This window comes from Onychostoma macrolepis, chromosome 23 (assembly GCF_012432095.1).
Source record: "Onychostoma macrolepis isolate SWU-2019 chromosome 23, ASM1243209v1, whole genome shotgun sequence".
Lineage (NCBI taxonomy): Eukaryota > Metazoa > Chordata > Actinopteri > Cypriniformes > Cyprinidae > Onychostoma > Onychostoma macrolepis.
This window is the reverse complement of record NC_081177.1, coordinates 13037496-13063359: the sequence shown is the minus strand read 5'-3', so window position 1 is coordinate 13063359 and position 25864 is coordinate 13037496. Positions and strand designations below refer to the sequence as shown.

The window sequence follows — 25864 nt, the reverse complement described above, 5'->3', positions numbered from 1 at the left end:
ATTTTTGGACAATGCGGATCTGAAATATTGGGAACAGACTGGTTCAACCTTAAAAGGGTGGATATTATGAAAAACAGAATATTCCTTGATCCTGAGAGATAAAAGAGACTACCGAAAACTGAACTGAAAGGTTCCTGCTCACTTCAAAAAGACCATTTATTGCAACTATATGCTGCCAAAAAATCCTGTTCAGACACATATCGATTGCTGATGTAAATTTATTAACATATGATCGCAGAAATGCTGTTAGCAATGCTATTAAATAGCAGCTGCTTGGTTTATTATTAAATGCCATGTGACTAATCACACTACAAGTCCTTGCAGTTTGATATTAGATCATTTTATTGATAGCCATTTTTAAAAACCATAATCATTGGTATATAGCTGATGAAACTCTTATTGTGGGTCTATATTGAGTTTTAACATATAATGTAGCTCCTCTCACTGTGATTACACTTAACACAAATAATAATCAACATTAAAAAATATATACAAATAAAATCCTAGCTGTGCCTAAATGTTTATCCTCATATAAACATTATTACACCCAGCTTCCTTGTAAAATATAAATGTAATATATATGAAAATTCCACTAGTGGCTTTGAAAAGCTGCGTGCAAACTACATTGAATCATTTTGAGTGATCTGTCTAATAAAAACAGTATTCCACAAGGTCAGAGATCAAAGTTCAAATCTGTAGTCAAAATCTATAGGCAATTTCAACAGACTACATTAATTGTGTTCACAAAGCAACAAATAAGGAAGGGTAAATATAAAGTTTAGACACATCATGTTCCCATATTTTGTGAGATATGGTCAATATAGGCTACACGTATTAAAGAGATTTTAATGTGCATTAAGTTTAAAATTAAAACATGAACACATCACAAAAGGTGCTAGTTCATATAAAGCCTGTTCATTAGCTATTAACTCAATATTTGTTTCAATTTCTCGCCGACTGGTCTGCTTGCTTTATTGAGCTTGATGCGCTGTGAACACATCAGTCCTACAGCGCCATCTAGTGATGCACAATAGAATTTACACACATGTGAGCTAAGATGTAAAGCTGCCTAAATTATTCTTCACTTTCTGTGTAATGAATGGACGAAACAACAAACAAAAGTGAGAGATTTCCTTTTCAAATACTGTTGAAAAAACCTGTTAATTGGTTAATGGTTAGTTTCCTTACTATATACAGGGAAAAACTGTAAAATTATAAATATAAACTTATATTTCTGGAATTCCTTGGGTGACATTTACATTTGATAGTATTTCATAATATTTTTTATATAACTGTTACCATGATGGTGTCTTATATTTGTGGGTATGTCTCTTTTATATGTTCCACAACTTGTGGAAAGGCTACTTCTGATGAACTTTGATTCTTCATGTGAATTTCTTTATGCCACCTGTTTTATTATGTTGGTTGTTGGTATATGTTCAAGGTACAAAACGGAAGGAAGCAGAAAAGGGCTATTAGATTTGCTGGTTTATTATTTATTTTATTATTATATTATACTATATATTTATTTATACATTTAATTTTTTTTTTTTGTTTTTTTTGTTTTTTTACAGTGTACAGTCTTGATGTTTTAAATAATTTGAAAGAGAATAATTTTAACCTTAAACTATAATTATAACATTTCATAAAAACAACTATGAAAAAAGAAGCATGAGACAGACATGAGTTTTAATATTCTTTATTGATTTATAGACATTGATTTTTTTTTCTTCTTTTTTTTTCCCCCCCTGTGGTAACTCCAAGTTTCTCTGATACCAAGTATTTCCATAATTTTCTGTGTTTGATTTAAATTACATCTATAATATTTTACTCACATATGCATCTATTGGTTGATTTCCTTATTGCAATAAACGAGTAGCCAGTATGAGTTGAATATTGCTACGTTCCATCACACATACTGTTTTCCCATCTGACAACTCAATTCAAAAATAAATTTATTGGCAAGACGAAGTTTGACCGAAGCTTCTCCATCCGCGTCCGCTCCTGGAGAGGCCTGGGGTGGAATAAGGCTAAGGCTAAAATAGACTTCACCAACTAACATTACACCTGCCCTGAAAGGTTGAATAAATCTACCAAAGACAATTCTGTACAGTGATGACATTATTCTGACTACAGGATGAACGTGTTCTTTACAGTGTTGACGGATGGGACTAAGCGAGTCTGTCTCGAGCCTGTGGAGTGTGTAAGCTGTGATGGCTTTATCACCTCACATGGTTTCAATGGGGCACTGGACACCTGGTTTCAAACTACAGCATGTGTCAGTGCGCATAGTGTTATCCCAAAATGCTCATCTGAAATCAGCTGAAAACACTGTCCACTGATTGTTTTAATGATTAAGTTTGGGATAGAAACAGCTGATTGCAAATGTGCAGTTTAAAGGAATGGGTCATCGCAAAAAATTACAACTTGTTCATTTTATACTCACCCTTGTGTAGTTCCAAACCCATATGCTGTTATTTTTGTTCCTCCAGAGAACACAAAAGTATATATCTTTTAAAGAATCGATATGCTTGGTCAGGGAATTTTCTTTAAAAAAAAAAAAAAAAAAATTCCTGGAATCAACAGTTTTTAATTCTGAAACTACATGCTTTGGTAACATCCTAAACTTCCTGTAAAGTGACTGTAAAAACTATGATTTAAACAATTTCATAGTTTAAATGATGAAAGTTTTGACAAAAGTTGATTATAAAAAAGAAAAAGAAAAAAAGAAACAGCAGATAGGCTGAATAAAAATGCTTATTCATTCTCTGACAGTAGGTGGCGCTTCCCACTAAAAACTCCTTCGATTTACACTAATGATGTGAATTTCAATGTCAGAACGGCGAGTTTGCAAGTATGATTTAAATCATTATTTCTTCAAAAGAATTCACACAGGAGTCATAGATCTTTCTGACACTGTGGTGCTTGTTTTGGAGCTCGATATCCCCTGGTAATTAAAAACTGTCATTTTATCCTTTGTCCTGTTGAAACAGGTTTGAAATGACATGAGGGTGAGTAAATGACAACAAAAATGTCATTTTTTGGGTGAACTATCCCTTAAGCCAGATTCTGTCAGGTTTCCTAGAACCGGATTCTATCCGATACGCACACAACACTACACAATACACACCGACATGAAACTACAGCACCCATAATAGTGCTTCGGAAACTAATAAGAAACGGAGGTAACGTTCCATCAAAGCACAATGGTGGACGCTAACCACAGTTAGCATGAAGTAATGGCATTATCATGACGTTTCCCACACAATGCAAACAATGCCACGAACAAACAAAAAAATGAACTAAGCTACATACGCATAGGCTATGGCTGACTACACATTGTTTGCGTTCAGATATACCCTGTCCCCCACTCAGAGATGAGAAAAGACCCTTTAATATGAAGGGCCTGTCCCTGTGGGTGCCCCTTTCTTGCTTTAAACGCCCCGGTTTTGTACTAAAAAGGCTAGTTTATCTCTGTGGAAGAACATGGAGGCCTTTTAGCAGCCGTACCATTTATAAATTCTCTTCTACAACAAATGACAATTGCTTATTGCATTGCAATATCTAAACAACAGTAAGACATTGTCGCACTTTGCTTATCAGTGAACTGTCGCGTATCTCCACCAACACGACAGGCCCTAGTTTGATGTTTATGCTTATGTTACTTTACTTCCACCGAACGCTATTTCTACATGTAGATCCCACCCGAGTGCAGGTTTTCAATCTTCCATAGAAAAATATTCCTGTTTTTTTCTTTTGCTCAATGATTTTTTTTTTTTTTTGAATTTCCACAACAATATTTGTTCAACGTAACAGTGTGCTATGAAAACAAACCAAAAAAACAACATCAAAACAATTCATAATAAAAGAACAAAAATAATATGCATTGCATGGCTTTAGATTCAAGACAGGAAGTTCATACCAAAAAAAGGGGAGATTGCACAGTCGTGTCCTCTGTGACCTCCTCTGCGTCTTCTATCTGTTCATTTTTCTAGACTCTCATGGGCGTCCGCTGGAGTAGCTGACCTGTGGTGTCAGTCCTTGCAGGATGCAGGCCGTCTCGTGAGACTGAACGCGGAAGTCGGACAGAAGGGGGGCCATATTGCTTGGGGTTGCATAATGTCCACCGAACATACGGAGACAGAATGAACAGAGGAGCCTGTATGTACTGTAAGTCCAAATGTGTGCTTAGGTTTGTTGCCTTTCTCTGAGAATCAAAGTACCCGTCCATCTTATTTCAGCAGTTACATCATCCTCTACATACATATTTCACTTCGGAATATTTCTAAAGTCAACCAGCTTGGATGTTCTGAACTAAACTACGCTACATAATAGAATAAATAGACGTCTACTGATTTTCTAAGATCTAAGACAGGGGTCTGGGGTTTTTCAGTCAACCGCTCCTAGCGCAAACCGATGTAAAAGCGACACAAAAGAAATCTCGAGTGTCTCTTCTGAATCCCTCCGTTTTTCTAGAGAGATGCGACTGTATGAAGTCGGGCGCCATCTAAGCTTCTCAATTTGAGCCAGAATTGGGAAAGTGTCGGCATCCTTAGACCTTCCCCACAATCCCCTGCTCTGAGTCTTGACGTGGTGGAACTGCGACAGAGATTGGGGCGTTTTCCTCTTGCAAAGATGCCAAAGCCAGACAGGACAAGTTGAATACAGCGAATACTACGAGAAGCGTACTGATGGTTTCTGTAGGTTTCTCAAGGTGCATAGGGTTGAGGGTGCATTTATTTAGAACAACATTTAACTGTAGTCTTTGTGTGTTTTGGGGTGTCTAGAAACTGATTCCAGCATGTCTGGCTACCATGTGACTGCTGCTACCTCACAGTATGAGTATAAATAGAGGGAAGGAACAAGGACGTCAGATGCACTCTGCATACGATATTGCTCTATTCCAACAATCCCTGCATTCGTTCATTCATCCACCAACAAATAAATCACTCGATCCGAACAAACGGAGATGAAGGAGGTGGTTAAGGGTGATGGAAAGAGAGTTGGAACGCCAGTCGCACCCTCTTTTGTGGATGCGCCCCCTTCTGCTTGATTTGATGATTGACGTTATTGTTGATGGGCCGATTCTTGTCATTGCTGTGGTGTTTCACTATTTTTTCGTCTTCACAGTGTGCTTTTGGAGGTGAGGCTCCGGACTGGCTGTGATTGGCTAAGGGGGGGGGAGGTGAGGGCGGAGTCAGTACGGCGAGAACAGGATCGGCCCGTGTGAGGTGCGTATGGGCCCCGGAGCTGGTCTCAAGATGGCGTGGCTGAGGGGCGGACCCTGCAGGAGGTGATGATGCGGATGGGGGGAGGGGGCTGCTGCACGAAGAGCGAGCTGATTGGAGGAGGCCGCCGCTGCCATTGCCGCAGCAACGGCCAGAGGACTCGGCAGGAGGCCAGCGCCTAATGCTTTGGTGAGATCCTATATGAAGAGAAATATTATGACCCAACAATATCATATTGTAATCTGACATACAATTAAATGTGCATTCAAAATAATATCATGATTGGTTACTACTTACTGCAAGGTCAGCTCCCCTGTGCTTCTTGTGTCGGCTCAGGAGGGGGTTTGGCTTTCCTGCCACTCCGTCCCGGTGCCTTCGACTTGATATGTGCTGCAAACATATCAAACATACCAATTTTGAAACAAATTTGACTTAGTATGAGTCGCTCGTTAACAATGTATACAGTACATGAGGGAAAAAATGATTCGATCCCATGCTGATTTTGTACGTTTGTGTTTCCACCTCCATGTTTGACGGTGGGGATGGTGTTCTTGGGGTCATAGGCAGAATTCCTCCTCTTCCAAACACAGCGAGTTGAGTTGATGCCAAAGAGCTGAATTTTGGTCTCATCTGACCACAACACTTTAACCAGTTCTCCTCTGAATCATTGGCAAACTTCAGACGGGCTGTACGTGTGCTTTCTTGAGCAGGGGGACCTTGCGGGCGCTGCAGGATTTCAATCCTTCACGGCGTAGTGTGTTACCAATTGTTTTCTTGGTGATGATGGTCTCCGCTGCCTTGAGATCATTGACAGGATCCTCCCGTGTAGTTCTGGGCTGATTCCTCACCGTTCTCATGACCACTGAAACTCTACGAGGTGAGATCTTGCATGGAGCCCCAGACCAAGGGAGATTGACAGTTATTTTGTGTTTCTTCCATTTGCGAATAATCGCACCAACTGTTGTCACCTTCTCACCAAGCTGCTTGGCGATGGTCTTGTTGCTAATTCCAGCCTTGTGTAGGTCTACAATCTTGTCCCTGACATCCTTGGACAGCTCTTTGGTCTTGGCCATGGTGGAGAGTTTGGAATCTGATTGATTGATTGCTTCCGTGGACAGGTGTCTTTTATACAGGTAACAAACTGAGATTAGGACCACTTCCTTTAAGAGAGTGCTCCTAATCTCAGCTCCTTACCTGTAGAAAAGACACCTCGGAGCCAGAAATCTTGCTGATTGATAGAGCAGGGCTCGCAAAATCGCTAGCCCGACGTCCCGGGGCTATTGTGTTTTCCAGTCGGGCTACCAAAATGTATCACTGCCTGCCCGACGGGCTCCTTAAATACAGACCTCCCGCGGGTCCTTAAAAACTCTTAAAGTGAGTTGTATCAAAATTAAGGCCATAAAAAGTTTTAAATACGTTAAATGGTAAAATAAATGTCTTAATTATAATTTCAAGAGGTCTTACAGTTGGGGACAGAAAGACATGAGTGGCGATACGGCAGGATTAAACTTCAAAAGGCAACGATGTCATTGAATAAATATGAGCGCTGCACGTTTCAAGTCAAAACGCTGAGCGGTTGTCTTTATGTGAATGTATCTGAAGGGAACCGACTGTCCTCAGAAACGTGTCGTTGGCATTTTAATTTCATTTTAACTATAATTCCTGATAAAGCAGCGTTTATGAGCACGGAGCTGCTTTGTGTACAGCGTTTCCGGGGAAACCGCAATATTTCAGCGCTCCTAAAGCGCCACCTCGTGGCAGAGAATGAATTTGCATTTCCAATAAGCCTTTCTTACTGTTTATGGTCAGATCAATGCAAATATCAACTCATGTTTTTACGCAGCAAACACATAGTTGTAAATGAGAAAGAAGTTGATGTGCCTTCTAAAAATCTAAACAATTAAGACAGTAATATTTATACGTTTTAAATTAACATAATAATTTATATTTTTGATTGATCCCTTTTCATAAAAACGGTCTATAGCCTGAAACGCTGTTGTGTAAGATTTTTGTTTTTGTGAAAACCTGTATCTGAACTGTAAATCATGTAATTTTATGGCTCAAAACTGTATGTTACCATAGACATTGTCCAACCCCGCTCATACTGTGTTCATTTTACTTGTGCAGCTCTTAAAATGGGTCATAAATTGCCTTAAATATATTTTTAAAAATTCTGCAGATACCCTGTAAATAGTGAAATAAAATTCCTTCCTTCATATTTGTTGATATTTGTGTATTGAAAATATTTTTGATTGACATTTAAACTCCTATCTGATTTTCTATATTAAAAATAATAATTATAATAATAAAATAAAATAGTAATTTTTTAATTCGGGCTAGTTAAATTAATTTTCGGGCTACCAAAATCTGAAGAGTACCTGCCCGAAGGGCTACCAGGGATTTTGAAATTTTGCGAGCCCTGTAGAGGATCAAATACTTATTCACTCATTAAAATGCAAATCAATTTATAACTTTTTAATTTATAAATATTTTTTTCCCTCACTGTACAAGCATTTAAAAGATAAAAATGATGAACACCATGACCCTCGCTCACCTGTTTGAGCTGCAGTTCTGAGTTGACCCGCACGTTGCAGATCTCACAGTGGAAGGTGCGTTCCTGAGTATTGGGGTCTGTGGCCCCGCCTCCCTGCTCCCCGCTGGGCTTCGGACCCAAACGAGGGTATGCCTTAATGGGGCCCAGTCCGCTGCGGGCTTCCAGAATGGTTTTGTGTTTAGTGCCTGAGGAGTGCAGAGAAATACAAGTGTGTAATTGAAAATAGAGTGTTGTTAAACATAAAATATACTGTATAGTACACTGTATAGTATAGTACATACATGCATAAAAAATTAGGGTTGAAAAGTTTGGAGTTATATATTACTGTTTTTGAAGTCTCTTATGCTCAACAAAGCTGCAATTATTTGATACATTTTTTTCAGTAATATTTTTAAAATATTATTACAATTTAAAATAACTTTTTTTTCTTTAATATATTTTAAAATATAATTTATTTCTGTGATGACAAAGCTGAATTTTTAGCAGACATTACTCCAGTCTTCAGCAACACATGATCCTCCAGAAATCATTCTAATATACTGATTTGGTGCTTATAAGAAACTTTCTCATTAGCAATGTTGAAAATGGTTGTGCTGCTTTATATTTATTGTCTAAATAGTTTTTTTCTCCCCAGGATTTTTAAAAATTGTATTATTATTTTTTTTTATATATAGAAAGTTCTAAAGAACAGCGTTTGTTTGAAACCTAAATCTCTTGTGACATTAAATAAATAAAAACAAATTATTCAATAATAAATAAATAATATAATACAATATAATAAATAAAGAATATATGATAAATAATAAAAATAGCAACAAAGGTAATGATAATAATAAAATAATAATATTATATTATGATAATAATAAATACTAAATAATGTATAATTTAATATAAACTACAGGCAGTATTGTAATATATTGTCATAGCCACTAGAGGGCTCTTGAATCTTCCACTTTGAATGCCTCTGCTCATGCCAGGGATGATTCTTATTTCTGTCCACATGTCTAATAGGCAGTCACACCATTCTTTTGTTGGAATGCTTTGTACTTGGAAAATCATATCCTTTTTGACTTTCATTCAGGTTACATTATTGTACAGCACTGTTCATAAATCAAGAAGTGACTGACTATACTGCCTGGCTTTCAATTTCAAAACTTTGTTACAAAACTGAATTCCTCAAGTTTTAGTGATTCGTTCAATTTGGCTCTCCTCATTACAACGAAGCTCATCAATTATCAATTTCCTGTATTTGGAACCGTGCAACACATGGTTCTTCTTAAATGTTTCGCCGTCATGTTCCTGGCCTAACAATGTCAATGATATGGACAAAAGAACACGTGACGTCCACATGCTTGCATTCCTAAGAACTAATGTCTTTGTTTTGTTCTTAACCAAGAAAACATTGGGTATGTTGAAATATTCTCTTGCCAAACCAAAAGCAGGCTTAATTTTCTCCCTTTGACCAAAAGTTCACCTTAAGTTTGGGTTTTAAGGAGACAAAGCAAAAAAGAAAAACAAGCATCAATGACATTTGTGCTCTTCAAAAATGCACTCTTGCAATATTTAGACTTAAAATTTGTTCCAGACAATGAGTGTTGCCAGTTTCACTGTGTAACATTGATTTGTAAATGCCATCTGAGAACTAAACAGATAAAATAGGAATTGACAGCTGTGTCTGAACATACAGCTGCAGAAATATAGTAAGCTAAAACTCTCCCTTCCCCTCCCGACTTATATCTGTGGTTGTCTGCACAACATATGATTTGATTTTTTTGGCTGTGGTTTAGAGAATTAATTTAGGGAATGGACTGTATTGATTCCAGATAGCTTTCTGAAACCCAGACTGTGATTAAAATTTGCCATTCCATTGGCAACAACGCCCATGATATCACTCATAACTTGTAATGTTTACTTTAAAACATGGTCTTGTTCCAAGAGGAACGACTTCCATGTGGCTTCCATGTATCAAAGTGTGAATATGCGCCGTTTAATTTTCCGACCACATAAACAGTTGTCAAATACTTTATGTAAAGGCATTCATTTCTTTTGGCCTGGGGAAAAACAGACCATTTAATCAACAAGCTCAACATGAGAAATTCTGTATCAGATGGTATAAACACACTGAAACTATGACTGCAGTTTTCCCTGATAAATAAAAGAGGAGATCAATAATAAATAGAGTTGTGTGTGCCTTTTGCAGCAAAGTCTTCTCTACATTCACCTTCATATCATCAAACAGAGCTGTTTGTGTTGACACAAGCTGAATAATAGAGCATAACGAGATATGCTCAGGCATTCGATATACCACGAGAAATCAAACACTGCCTAAAATACTACAAGCTGCACTGCAGTACAAAAGCTGATCTACTTCATTTGTTTTTTGTGCACACCTTTGGGGCAAACCGAGAGGACAAGCGGCGCTGTAAAGTTGTGTATAAATCATGAGAGAGAGAAAGCTTCTAAAGATGCCCCATTTTAGAAGTTTAAAGGGGTTTTTCGGTGATGGACGTAATTGCTGGTGTTCCTCGCAACTGCCTTGAGCTACGCAAAGCATATTTCTGCTGCTCACAGAACAAGATAAATCTTGCAGACTGTTCTTAAAATAATTATGTCTTCTGAAGTAATTTGAGCAAGTATTGAGAAAGACAACCAGAAGGTTTGAATTTAACATTCGCAAGTGTAAAATTAAAGTAAAAACTAAATAAGGATTATAAAAATCCTGTTAAGTACATTATTTACCAGTTTGTCAGCAGCTTTATTAGAAACAGCAACATGATTTTATTCCAGCTAAATGATAGGCTCTATATGCAATAAATAAATAAGAAAGAAAGAAAGGAAGAAAAAGTCTGCCAACATAAATGAATCTAAAATGCATAATTTATGAAAAAATATATGTAATATTCTACATGGAACATTTCTTCCATTAAGCAACCAAAACATGGCAAACAATAATATGTTTTCACATTTTTTGATAGTAAGTTTTATGGAGAATAAGTATTATGGAAAAAAAAAGAAAAATTATATATATGTATGTGTGTGTGTGTGTGTGTGTATGTATGTGTATGTATATATATATATATATATATATATATATATATATATGTGTGTGTGTATGTGTGTGTGTGTGTGTGTGTGTGTATATATATATATATATTGTATATATATACATAATTTTTATTTTTTTCATAATATTTATTCTCCATAAAACTTCCTTTTTTCTTTTTTTTTACTTATGGTTGGTTGGCTGGTTAATTTGTTTGTGTGTGTGTGTGTGTGTGTGTGTGTATATATAAAATTGTTTATTTTTTTTCATAATACTTATTCTCCATAAAACTTCCTTTTTTTTTTTTTACTTATGGTTAATTTGGCTGGTTAATTTCCTTGCCACTGGCAAAATGTCTACAACAACACTGAGCGTTTTAAAATCATAGCAGTACAAAGTCGCATGTACAGACTAGTGAGTCCCTCAAACAAGAAAATACACAGGGAGCATTTGTTATTATGTATAATCTATCCACCTCTAAGCTCATTGGAGACTGTTTATTCCAAATGACGGATGTTTTGTGTAATCAGTCAGCATAGTAAGTTATGGAGTTCAGATGAGCTGTCGTTAAATGAATGTTCACCTTTATTGTGGGCCTCCAACTGGGAGAGCGAATTGACGGCCACTTTGCACAGTGAGCAGTAAAGCAGCTTCTTGGCTTTGTCCTCTTCGGTCTCAGGGTTGCTGGGAGTGACTGATGGCGCCCCAGGGGCCCCGGTGCCAGCCTGCTCTGGGTTAGAAGAGCCACAGCCGGGAGATGAGGAGGTGGCTGGAGGTGGTTGAGGGGTAGTGGGGGTGGGCAGAAGAGGACAGGCGGAAGGACCGGGGGATTCTGGGGTAGGGGGAGCAGAAATGGCCGCGAGCCCTGGGGCCACCGCGGGTCCATTTGACTGTGGCGCTGGCCGCGTCTCATCTGCAAAGCAAACAACAAAATGACATTTAAATGGAGTATTTATGGAAGTTAATGGCTTCTGCTGTTTCATTTTTGAAAATAGCAAAGCTGCTATGCAGGAATTCAAGAGCTTTCATGCCACAGAAATGTGTTTTCCTGTAAACCTCAAACCAGGCGTACCTCAAATACCTCGTCTTAAAGTGAGCAACCCCAGCTTTTATAGACCACATAAAAACAAGTTTGCAAAAAACTAACTTCGTAAAATTTAATTATATACATATGTTTGTATTTTTATGAGCCTTCACATATTGTTTAGTTTAATATGTCAAGTAAAATGGGAGATGCTTAGCAATATATAACCATACATTTCAGAACATTCAGGACTCAAAATAGCAGTCTTTGCTAATAACCTCTGTTGACATAGCTACTAAACAAAACCTGTGATAACTGCCTCAGAAAAGGCTGTTTTATGTACAAAAAAAAGGAAAACAAAGGACAGTTTTTGAAAGAAGTCTCGCCAAGGCTGCATTTATTTGATCAAAATACAGTAAAATCGGTAATACAATTTTAAATATTTTCAGCAGCCATTACTACAAGAAACATTTCTCAATATTATCAATGTTGAAAGCAGTCAGGCTGCTTAACTGTTTTTTAGGATTCTTTGAAGAATAGAAAGTTCAACAGCATTTATTTAAAATAGAAATCTTTTGTAACATTATAAAACATCTTAACTGTCGCTTTCAATCAATTTAATGAAGCCTTGCTGAATAAAAGTATTAAATAAAAACAAAAATCTGTCCATGTGTCGACTGAAAATCGAACCCATGGCCCGGGCATTGCTAGAACCAATTACTTTACAGAGAAAAACGTGTTTTGTCATTCACCCTACTTTGACTTCATACTAAAAAAAAACTCAAATTGGAGCGGGGTGCTACACAGTTCCGGCTGTCACCTTCAGTTTAAAAAATGGGTTATCAACTAAAAAACAAACATCCAGCCTACAGATTATGGCTTTAGAAAGACTAGGAAAAAGTATCTCTTGGGGGGGAAAAGTAAACAGTGACTTCACCGCTCAATTTCCTTACAAAGATGATGTGTGTTTTTGTCATTTTACAAACATTTAACCGCAACGTCTTACATAAACTCTTAGTCATTCCAATTCAATGTCCCTCCCCTGAAGAAACACAGTGTTCAGATTTTATTCACCATGGCATTGAAAGTTCAACAGCCTCTGCTGTGGTGGCAAATCCTGAATGGCAGGTGGATAAGAGCTGGTTAGAAGCTGTAGCATTTGGACCAATCAGACACACAATTTTTCATTAGATTTAGCAAATCAATTAGTTATTAGATTAACAAATAATCACAGACCCCTCACCCAATACACATACTGGGTGCCAGTATGTCTGTGAATGACTCCAGGCCCCGGTTCCATGGCAACCAATCTGATGACACTAGTTTTGTTGCTCAAAGGAATGCGGGCAGAGCAACACTCACTTCATTTCCCCTTAGGAAAGACACATAATGCCCATAAAATGGACTCTTCTCTAATTAATTCATAGAAAAACCTTTCTTTGAATGAACACACACATCCTTCGGGTCATTGTGTATATTATTACTGTTCTTGTATATGTTCTTGTGTATTGTATACTGTTTTATGCATGCTTATGATAGATCACTAGTTAATATCACCTCACTTATGTTTGGTTATACCATGAGTTTCTGATTCTGCCTTGCAAATGAATGTCCCTTTACGATTTTTGATCCTTACTACATGCTCTAAGTCTAATGCATTAATACTTAGGAAAGTATTTTCTGTGGCCACGAAAATATCCTTTCTTAGAGTTGATATGAACTTACACTGAATGTTCGCTGGACGAACAGATTAGATGATGGCAATTTAATTCTACTACAGTTACTACTGGCGGCTGATATAAATAATTGTAATTAATCATAATTAATTGTAATTATTTATGTACATTTCCCTTTTGAGCTAATTTGCTACAAAGCAACCAGATCCCTCGTTTGACAGGAAACAGTCTTCTGTCTCTACATTCTCAGTGTCTCTCTCTGTTTGTGGAGCAGATGAGTGTGCTCTATATTTCTTTTGGGCTTGAGCTCCTGTCAGAGCCTCGTAAAGATCATCTGGATCAAAGCACGGGGCGATGACATACTGCTCTTTTGGAAGATACGGGATGTTACAGAAAACCCCATGACCCTTCAAAAAACACACCAAATATAGACCAACGCTTCATCCAATAGATATTATAGCATCAGAATGGACGGACCAAACTATGTGGCTTGTACTTGGTGCAGGTTTGGTTTTGAATAGCCTGAACTTTTAACTCTGAGCTAATATTCCCAGGGCTCTTTTCCACAACACACCCCATTCCCTTTCAGGCCCCCACCCTCCAACAAACACACACACTCACTCACACACTATGCATGTGTAGTGAAAAAAATGTGGGTTTGGCCATGTGCATGTGGTTTGTGTTAGCAGATCGCGGTTCGGGGGTGGAGGAGAGTGTGTAATGGGGGATTTCAAAATCCTCCATCCTCTGGATGGTTGCCATCCACCACCATCATTGACATGCCCTCCATGTTCGCTGCAAAGTGTGCCCGTCTGCCCTCCATTTATTCTTGCTCTGCATATTTGAAAGTGCGGTTACACAACATGCACTCTCAGAGAACTCATATTTAATGCTTAAATTAACACACGCCTTCCTTCAACTGCTGAAGGAGTCAGCTGCTGTAAACACTAGCTAGTAATGATGTAAATATTTTCAAGAAGGTTCAGAGGTCCAAAAGAACCCCCAAATATTATGACTCTAATATTGCTTTAAAAGTGCAACTTTTGCAAACCAACAGTGGGCATGGATTTATGGACATCACTTGGTATCTTTCTAATATGCTGATCTGCTGCTCAGGAAACATTTCTTATTATTATCAATGTTGAAGACAGTTGTGCTGCTTAATATTTCTGTGGAAATCTCAATCCTTTTTTTCTTTGTTGATTAAAACAGCATTTATTTGAAATAGAAAAATTTTGTAGCATTATAAATATTTTTATAAATTGAATGCATTCATGCTAAATAACTTAAGAACTCGTACATGGTTTGTGTGTGTGTGTGTATGTGTGTGTGTAAAGTAACTAAATCGCACATTATTTTCTGAAATTGATTGCGATTTAATTTAATTAATGTAGAAACAACACACAGTATATTTTTAATATTTTTAAAATTTTCCTAATAGCTTATTTAGTCAGTGACTATAGCCATTCAACATTACAGTATAATTGAGAGCTATCAATTTTAACATTTATTAGACTTTAAAAAAAACAAGAACTTCTAATTTAAGTAAAGTAATCTTCACATAAGCCCATTAGAATAAATGTCTTCTGTAAATTTACCTGTTCCCTTCAGCAAGTTGGAAATATACAGAAATTGAATAAAGTTATCAAACACTAAACTCTAAATTTAATATAGATGAATCCTTAAAGCTACAAAAGTTATTGATTTCCTCTTTTTTTCTTTTGCTCTTTGATGAACGGACATCACAGCAGCTGGGTAATTAGGTTATTTGGCTGCTATTACTTTAAGAGCTGGCGCTGCTGAACGTGATGCAATCGTAGTTTCATTCACACTTTAATATGAAATGATACAGGCTACAGTGTGCGCCATCGTATTTGTGCAATTGAAGAGCATGCACTACGAGCACAGTATAGCGGCTGACAGGACAGGAAAATTAATTTTTACTGACATATGGCCTGACAACATCTCATCTGACCACAGTTCGCTATTGTTCTGCTGAAGCTGCCTTGTTACTTGTACAGTTACCTTGTTACTTGTACAGTTGCCGTGCTCGTTTGACTAGCGCCTGGTGCTGAGGCGAAGTGGAGTGCGCGTCTTATAACACAATTTAAGATATTTTGGATTGTGACTGTCCCATTGACTGCCAAGTAAATTACGCTGTCAAGGCCCAGAAAAGTATGAATGACATCGTCAAAATAGTCTATCTGCCATCAGTGGTTCAATCTGAATGTTATGAAAATAAAATAAACGAAAGAAAATAAAAATAACTCAACATTTCGTCTCCTCCGAGTCACCATAGCACCATTTTGGAGAGTATCCACTGGACGCAAACTGCGTACGCTGTTCTGTGTCAGCTGCGCCACACGGATACGCTGTTTTCGTTCAAATCAAAGCATAAATAAATGTAGTAAACGTATCCGTGTGGCGCAGCTGACACAGAACAGCATATTTATAAAGTTGTTATTATTATTTTCTTTGCATACAAAAAGTATTCTCGTCGCTTCATAACATTCAGATTGAAGCACTGATGGAAGATGGACTATTCTGACGATGTCTTTCATACTTTCCTGGGCCTTGACAGTGTTAATTACTTGGCAGTCAATGGGACAGTCACAAGCCTCCCGGGTTTTCATCTAAAATATCTTAATTTGTGTTCCGAAGATGAATGAAGCTTTTACGGGTTTGGAACGACATGGGGGTAAGTGATTAATGACAAAATATTCATTTTTGGGGTGGAGTAACCCTTCAAATATTTTTAACGCTGTTAAACTTCAAAAATTAATAGCCTGCCTTAACCCTCTAATTTTGACAGCACTAATAAAAAATATATACTTTTTAAAATCTGTACAAACTCATTTAGGGAACAGTTGAACATTTAATTTATTTAATAAAATTATATTTTAAACCATCTGCTATTAGATCATACTTTTTTAGTTTTAATGATTTAACTTTAAATATGTGATCTTCTGTTTTTTAATCCACCATAATATAAGATTTGTAATATTAATATGAATATATATGAGCAGCAGAAACAGGGTTTTTTTCTGATATACAGTAACTGTAACTGATACAATGGGTGCAAAACAAATGGGAGGTGAAGAGCATATCAGAGTAACAACAGCAAATACAAAATATAACGCATTATTACAAATTCTAGTGGGCTGTCAATTATAACACACAACAGGAATGTATATTCATGCTGAACAATTGGAAAATGCTTCGTCTGTATTAGTTTCATCAAGTGGTTGGGTCTAAATCGGCCATGACACAAAGCGTAAATGATGCCTCTGCATTCGGTAGAATTATTATAGCTTAGTTACAGACTCCACATAAAGAACCTGAACCCACGAGAACAATCTCTCCGTTTCCAGACAGTAAACTAAACCTGCTATTAATGCTGCTCCGGTTTCATAGCCGCTGACAGCTGTAGCGGAGAAGACGGTGTGTGACGTGGTGAAGCAGGGGTCTGGTTGTGACCTATGCAGGTGGATCAGATGTTCTAGGGGTCAGGTAGAAGAAAGGCTGGCCTTTACCCCACTTCTACCCTGCCCATCATCAATGATTAATGAGCCCTGAAACAAGACGCCCCAATGAGCTTTGGGACTTATTAATTATGGAGTCGGGTGCATTCATTTGCCTCGCTCAGATCGCTGTTTCCCAGATGCATCTTCCATCCATTACAGCAGGCCTGTTTACCAAACGATCCTCGTCATCTTTTATAGAATCTGCATGTTAGAGTGGTGATTCTGCCACTGTAGCTCAATAGAACAGAGCTGTCAGAGATGGAGAAAGATCTAGCTGGAAATTTAATGGCACTTAAAGCTTATGCTATGAAATATGGAGGCCCAGACGAGTGTCGTGCAGCCTTCTGTCTCTATACAATCTCCAGATGTGTAGAAGACTGCTGGAGATGTATGGCTTCATTAAACAGAGTGACTGTGCAGAAGTGGATCTTGGGGACAAACAGAGTGCTAAAACGGTTCAATGCCAAACCTCCCGCGCATCCTGCCAAGTCTCCATGTTATTATGGGCCCTGTTAGCCACGTTCAAACCTTACAACAAATCCTCACTGGGATAAAAGTGTTCCTACAACAGGGAATGTAAAATAAAGTTAAATATAAAGAATAAGCAAACATCATAATTAGACGAACCACGAATTAAATTCTTTGTAAAAGAGCTAAGAATGTATCTAAGCATAAACTACCTATATTGGTTGGGTATTGATTTTTTTTTAGCTTGAATTTCAGCTTAAAGGGAAGTTCACCTAAACAATTCTGTCATAAAATACACCAAGTCTGTATTTATTTTATCAGAAATACAGAAATATTATTGCAGTTTAAAAGAACGTTTTTCTATTTTAATGTTTTAAAATCTAATTTATTCCTGTGATGGCAAAGCTTAATTTTCAGCAGCCATTACTCAAGTCCGTGTCAGGTTTTTTTTTTTTTTTTTTTTTTCGGGATTCTTTAATGTATAGAAAGTAAAAAAAAAAAAAAAAAAAAAAACATTTCAATAGAATATTTTGTAACATTATAAAGGCTTTTCTGTAACTGTAACAAATGCAACTTGAACAGCAGTGCATACAGTATATATTTTTGGGGGTGAACTATCACTTTAAATTATCACTGGTTCAGAAGATAGTCAAGAAAACATGCAGTAAGCAACTGAAACTCTATAGCCACTGTAAAGGTGACTCCACAGGCCCAAGTATTGTCTTTCTACCTCTGAGAAGATGCTGGCTCTAGTGATGCGTGAAACAAGATAATCAATAAATTACATCTCCGGCAGCTGAGGTCCAACACAGCCTAGTGTTTCTCATGAAGCGTGGGAATTCTCCTCTTGAGCTTTCACATAAAAATACACACACACAGAGCAGCCAGCAAGATGTGTAGACAAATGAGATAAAGTGATTAGGCCCAAGCACCGAGCCCTGATACATCCCCAATATCTAGGTGCGTGCTTTTAAACTCACTCTGATTGCACTGGGAGTAAAAAAAAAAAGGAGAAACACACCCAGTGAGCTCTCAACTATTACAAAATGACTTTACAATGTACTATCTCACCCAGACATACACACACACACACACATACACATACTTCTACACACACTGGGATTGCAATGTCCAGATGGAACTACAGCTGTCAGGACTCTAGGGGTTGGCAGCTCAATGAAGGCTCTGTTGTGAAACTAGTATTATGGGAAGGCATCAAAACAAAGCATTTGTCGGGATATACAAACAAGCGAGCCACCGGCCCACTAGGGGTCGGGGTCACGGGAGTGAGCTTTGGATGGAAAACGGCATTCTTTCATATGTATCTGGTTTCACATTTAGATCATGGCTGGTTTGTTTTGGCTCTCTCCCGCTGGAATTCTTTCTAGGCCTAAGGACTATAGACAGTTTTCTCTGGACAGGCAAATCCCTCAGTGAGAGACATGGCTGTACTGTCCTCCTCCATCCTCAGTGAAAGAGATAAGCAGGACAAGAGGATGTGGAAAATAAGGCAAACATTCTGTATGCGATACTGTATGTTATTTTTATGAAACTTAAAAAATGAAGACAAAAGTTTGCATGGCTGTTGCGGAGTTGAACTAATTTATTGTCTCATTTAAATGAACTCAACTTAAAATGTCAATTTTAACAATTACCTATGTGGTAAAGATTTCTATTTCTATTTATCAGAATCCTGAAAATGTATCATGGTTTCAACAAAAATATTAAGCAGTACAGTTCATAATAATAAGAAATGTTCAGCATATTAGAATGATTTCTGAAGGATGATGTGACACTGAAGACTGGAATAATGGCTACTGAAAATACACCTTTGCCATCACAGGAAAGAATGACATTTTACAGTATATTACAATAGAACATTTTGACCTCAAACCTTTGAATAGTAGTGTTTTTGGATTAAATAGCTATATAAATGGTTTCAATATTATGCACTTCATCTTGTGTTTTCAGAATGAGAATTGTATAATGAGAAAAACAAAGTACTGACAGCCTCACATGAATATTCATCACGCACTCATGAGACAAACAAGGCTCATAAAATATCTTAAAATGCCACTCACACTAATCAACTAATTGATCATTTTGAGTACAGGAACAAACACATATCCTGATGTAATAAGACAATAAGTTAGTCAACATTACAACAACAGTGTAAATTATACTGGTATCCATCTAGATATCCAGATGTGTGTAAAAAAAAAAAGTTCACGATTTCAAAAAGTGAAACTTTCATAAATTCTAATTGGTTTACATATAAAACATTTCATTTCAACAATTTTTTTGTTATGTTTTAATTTTGATGATTAGAGTTTACAGCTCATGAAAGTCAAAAATCCAGTATCTCAAAATATTAGAATATTTATATTTGAGTTTCATTAAATGACCATCCCTACAGTATAAATTCTGGGTATCTCTTGTTCTTTGAAACCACAATAATGGGGAAGACTGCTGACTTGGCAATGGTCCTGAAGACAATCATTGACACCCTCCACAAAGAGGGAAAGTCACAGAAGGTCATTACTGAAAGGGGTGGCTGTTCACAGAGTGCTGTATCAAAGCATATTAAATGCAAAGTTGACTGGAAGGAAGAAATTGAGTAGGAAAAGGTGCACAAGCAACAGGGATGACTGCAAGCTTGAGAATACTGTCAAGCAAAGCAGATTCCAACATTTGGGAGAGCTTCACAAGGAGTGGACTGAAGCTGGAGTCAGTGCATCAAGAGTCACCACGCTCGGACAACCTCAGTAAAAGTGCTACCAAGCCACTTCTGAAACAGAAACAATGTCAGAAGCATCTTACCTGGGCTAAAGAGAAAAAGAACTGGACTGTTGCTCAGTGGTCCAAAGTCCTCTTTTCAGTTAAAAGTAAATTTTGCATTTCATTTGGAAATCAAGGTCTGGAGTCTGGAGGAAGACTGGAGAGGCACAGAATCCAAGCTGCTTGAAGTCCAGTGTGAAGTTTCCAAAGTCAGTGATGATTTGGGGTGCCGTGACGTCTGCTGGTGTTCGTCCATTGTGTTTTATCAAGTCCAAAGTCAATGCGGCCGTCTACCAGGAGATTTTGGAGCACTTTATGCTTCCATCTGCTGACAAGCTTTATGGAGATGCTGATTTCCTTTTCCAGCAGGACTTTAGCACCTGCCCACACTGCCAAAACCACTTCCAAGTGATTTGCTGACCATGATATTACTGTGCTTGATTGGCCAGCCAACATGCCTGACCTGAACCCCATAGAGAATCTATGGGATATTTTCAAGAGAAAGATGAGAAACAGTTGATCCAACAATACAGACGAGCTGAAGGCTCAATAGTGCCTCAGCAGTGCCACAGGCTGATCGCCCTGACCAAGTATTGAGTGAATAAATGAACATACTTTAAAGAACTTGAACTTTTCTGCTTTGCAAATCCTTAGGAAATATTCTAATATTTTGAGATACTGTAGTTTTGACTTTCATGAGCTGTAAGCTCTAATCATCAAAATAAAAAAAAATAAAAAAACAACTTTTGAAATGTTTTACTTTACATGTAATGAAGCTACAATATATGAAAGTTTCACTTTTTAAAATAAATTACAAAAAATTAACTTTTTCACAATATTCTAATTTTTTGAGATGCACCTGTGTGTGTGTGTGTGTGTGTGTGTATATATGTATATACACATACACACACACACACATATGAACATGATAGCATTTTAAAGGTGCTGACTTACAGAGAACTTTAAATAAGAGTTAAAAACTTGCAAGAGGCATTGAATCCATGGTCCTTCTGATGACTTTTATATGGATTTCTTTTGGCATTCATGAATGTTTAAAAACTGAAATTCAAACACTTGTTTTAAAGCTTCTCATAAAACATCTACCAGTTGTGTATTATTTTTTTTACCTCATTTCTGACAGCTTGATCCAGATTGAGGTTGGCAATAACTGGTGCATGAAAAGAGCAGGGAGCACAGACATAAAGAGAACGGGAAAAGAAGACCGGCAAATAACAGGCACAAGAGGGAGTCACCCACCCTCTGGCAGTTTATAAACTCTGTGCCCCCATTTCATCTCACCATCATTATGATCTGCCAATGTTTAATCACTTCTCATTAAAGCAAGATCAACTGTGATGTTTCTCCTCTGCCCTCTTAGCTAATCCTCAGACCTCTGAACTTTTTTATATCCACGTTCTTTGTCTCATCAACTCTCACTCACTGCTCATCCTCTGCTCCAGCTCAGCCCTCCTAATCCCAAAGTTTATTCTGATACAGTGACAAATGGGCTTCTAATACCTAATAGTCCTGCACACAGCTTCATAAACAAATCAGCTAGGCCTTCCTAATAAAGCGGTGACGGTCAAAGTCATGCAACTCTAGTAAAATTAGCCTCTAAATGAGGTGGTCCATGTTTGAGACCTTCATCCAGATTTCTTCAAGATGTTTCAAGAAGACAAACAAGGAATGCACCATAGATTGGCTATTTTAAATCTTGGCCTGGGACGGAGGGATGTTGTTTTTGTCTCTTTCTGTTATTGTACAGTTGGGGCTGTAATTGCCCTGTGACAGACCCCAGATCTTCAGTGTTGGGAATGTTCAGTTGGCTGCTTCTTAAAGAGTGAGGTCGGACCACACACTTGGAGAAGATTAAATATTTGTGGCGTCTTTGTCTCATAGGGTGAGTTAAGTGTCCTAGCTTTCCAGTCATATCTTTTGAGAGTTTTGAAGCAGAAGAGACCCCCTTGTATTATGATTGAAAGCTTCATATTCTTCAGCTTAATGTCTTTTCTGTGGAAACACATTTTCTTCCCAAGTGTTCTGTGTGAGTGAGCAGAGACGACCGGATGTGCATATTTTACAATAACATTATTCTCAAGCTCTTACCTGTTTTGCTGGGGTCAGTATCTGAGATGGCCGGTAAGGGTCCCGTTGGTGAGGGGGATGAGACGGGCCCAGGAGGAGGTTTGTCACTCTCTTGTGGGCGGCTCTTGGAGGTTTCAATGCCTTTGACTCTCCTAGCATGACGGTTCCCCTTGTAGTGGGCTTCTGCCTGACTCTGAAACAAACACAGACAGTGATGCTTAAACATTCTATAAACGCAACTTTCAAAATCCACAAGAGGCTGCACTCAAACAAAACAGATAGAGTTACAAAGTTTTTAAAGCTCAGGACACAGGCCATATTTGACATCTGGTACTTGATGTCCTGTCCAGGAGGCATAACCTACATGCTTGTCCCTGGATACTGATGCCACATGGAATCCATTTCCTGTGACTGACACTGTTTATGTGTCTGTTTTTAGATGTGTCTAATAAAGTAAAGCCTCCAAAACAACAAACAAATAAACTTCAAATAAGTATTATTTAATTTGTATATAAAATAGTTGAGATAATATAGATGAGGTCATTTCAGCACTGCAGTTCAAATTGATCATGAAACCATTCTATATAATATATTATAACAATAATTAAATAATAAAATCAACAATAATTATTTACAATATTTTTATATTTGAATACAAATTTATTGTCATTATACATAATAATAATAATAATAATAATGTATAATTTTGTTATTATTCAAAAGATTACATATAACATATAACCATTATTCATGACAAACATCATTTTAAAAGATAATAAAACTTAACTTTTATTTATAATTTTAAGTTATTTTAATATATATATTTTTAAAAATTGATTTCATTTTGAAATGTTTTATTTAAATATTTATTTAAATAAAAAGTAATTTAAAATGTTAAAGTAAAAAATTCTTGAAAATGCACTTACACAGGTGTTTCAAAAGCAAACAAATAATTAGTATTTATATAAGCATTTATACCGTTACCCATGACAAGTAATATGTATTCTGATTTAATTTAATAAAGATAATACTAAGAAGAATATAAAATATTAATAATCATTTATATCAATTTACATCAATTATATCATAACTTTAAGTTGAGTTATAATTTTACATTACTAAGTTATTTTAATACTCATTACTATTATTATTATATTTTATATATAACAATAATGCTAATAATAATAATGTATATTTAAAATGGCAAAATCAGTTATATCATTAGATATGACAATAAACATGTAGTCTGCTTCTATGATTTTACTATTAGCATTGTGTTTGAATGAGTCAAGATGAAGAGACGCAACTGAAAATGCAACCACTGTTAAGCGAAAGGATATATTTAGCCGTCTTAGTGGTCAGTGCATAAACAGCACAAAACCAAAGGAAACACAAAACACTTGACTATTGTGAAAGCTCTAATCTCCATAAACAATTCCACATCTCTTATGTGGCACAATCTGTCCACTCATCGATCACGCAGACTTGACCTCTAGCAGGAACACATTAAGAGATATTTCCAGAAACGTTGACACAGGAGCTGTCGCCTGTAGTCTGCATCCTCGTTACAGGGGAGCGGAGCCGCCACGCAGCACAACGCGTATCTGACGTGCCTCCCAGCAGCACGCTTCAAACAGATCACCTAGCAGCGGCCTCCCAAAACAGCGATGGCTTCAGAATGCATCCCATCAAGTCAAGCATGATGATTATTAAGTGGCAGGATTATCTGTTGTGTGAAATCAAGAATGAGTTGACAACAGTTGCTGCAGACACTGGGAGCAGAACCAAGAGACTCATACCAGAGTGTCATCCAGGGCTCAGACGCTCACAACATTAGAAGAGGCGTGGAACCCCCGCAGAGACTCATGGGAACAGAAGAGATTAAGACAGCTAGGATAGGCCCTCAGAGATAGTTAGGGTACACTTGCAGTGAGGGAATGGCATTAGGTTGGCCCTTCCTGTCTGTTGTGGCAGGTTGTGGGCTGTAATTGGTGATGACAGAGCCTTATATAGCTGGTGGTCTGTAATCGAAGCCTTCAGGGGTTTGAAGGAGCTGCCTGTCTAAAGCACACAGGAAACTGAGGAGGATGTGGGAAAGAGGCACTAAAAGAGCACAGATCTCTAGGATTAAGGAGGAAAGAGGAGAAGATAGCCATGTGGCTCTGGCAGAAACCAGCAGAAAGCTCAGTGGATATGGGGCTAAAGCACAGGTGCAGACAGAGATCACACAGACAAAAATGAATGTAAAACAACCTATACGAGTTTAGGAATGTAAAACTGATCAGACTTGAAATAGAGTGAAGAAAAAAAATGCAGAAAAAATCCACTTCCGCATCCAAGAACAAATGAGAAACACAGTTCATGCCATTGCCTTGTGCAAGGAACAGACTCAGTCTAGGGCGGTAATCACAACCATGAGTTACAGAGATGTCAATACTGGAGATTCCAAATATTTTTTTTAAACGGTCTGTGACTAGGAATGAGAATTGTAAAGAATTTAACTCTTTCGGTTCTGGTTCCAATTCTTCTTAACGATTCCAGTTCCACTAATGATTCAGTACTGTAATTATAAGAGCTAAATATATGTTTTAAAAAAAAAAAATCATTGCATAGATCAATTCTTTTTTTAATTCTTGAAAAATGCATTTACTCAGGTGTTATAAATGCAATCAAATAATTAACTTTACCTGTACTGTATATTACACAAAAATACTAAACAAACAATACATGTGGTAACATAAAAAAAAAAACACTGATAAATACTTTTTTTTAAAACCACTACTAACAAAACTCATCTTGTGCATCTTTAGAAAAATGTCTTGCAGTTAGTTACAAGCTGTATTTGTTTGACTGACAAAAAAGAAACTTCTCATTAAAATCATTTGTCCGGGAATCAGTCTACACTGTATACGCTGTATGTTTTTTAATTCATTGAAAAAAAAATACAAATCAGGATACAAAAATACAAACCCTTTGTTCATGAGTCAGATACAGTGGTTGCACTGCAGGTTTTTGATTTGCTTTGAAGTACCGGCTCATACTAGTGTTTTGTTTGGAATCAGACTATATTGGTTGCACTGACTATTTTTGATTCCCTAAAAACAATGGGCTCATAATAGTCATTGTTTAAAGGTGCAATAGATGATTGTCTTCAGAAACATTTTTGTTATGCTGGTTGAAAGTCTCTTCACATCCTGATAGCAATCATTAAGTTAAGTGGTCTAAATGTATTTATATGTATTTATTAGGGGTGTCAACGTTAACGCATGCGATTAATCAAAAAAATTTAACGCGTTAATATTTTTTTACCGCAGATTAATCGTTTGATAAGGTTTGACCCCAACTTGCCGTCATCGCAGCGTGAAAGGGCAACGGCACAAGTGGGCTATTTTGAAAATTACAGAGCCGTGGTTTACGGTTTTTTGGGCTACTTTTATAATGTACGGCGACTGCCCAAAGTGCATTAATGTGTAATGTGTATTAT

The 25864-nt window shown here is 37.2% G+C and overlaps 1 protein-coding gene across 4 annotated transcripts in view; it reads right to left on the bottom strand.

Moving 5' to 3' along the window:
• Positions 1-1683: 1683 nt before the first annotated feature.
• znf385a (zinc finger protein 385A) overlaps positions 1684-25864 on the bottom strand; it is an 88498-nt gene continuing 64317 nt past the window's right edge. For all 4 annotated transcript variants that reach the window (XM_058762820.1, XM_058762822.1, XM_058762821.1 and 1 more), the window contains 5 exons: positions 22402-22573; positions 11409-11738; positions 7783-7967; positions 5526-5618; positions 1684-5425 (listed from right to left, as the gene is read on the bottom strand). In XM_058762820.1, coding sequence (XP_058618803.1) covers positions 5198-5425; positions 5526-5618; positions 7783-7967; positions 11409-11738; positions 22402-22573 — 1008 coding nt within the window. In that variant the 3' untranslated portion in view covers positions 1684-5197. The remainder of the gene's footprint in view (positions 5426-5525; positions 5619-7782; positions 7968-11408; positions 11739-22401; positions 22574-25864) is intronic.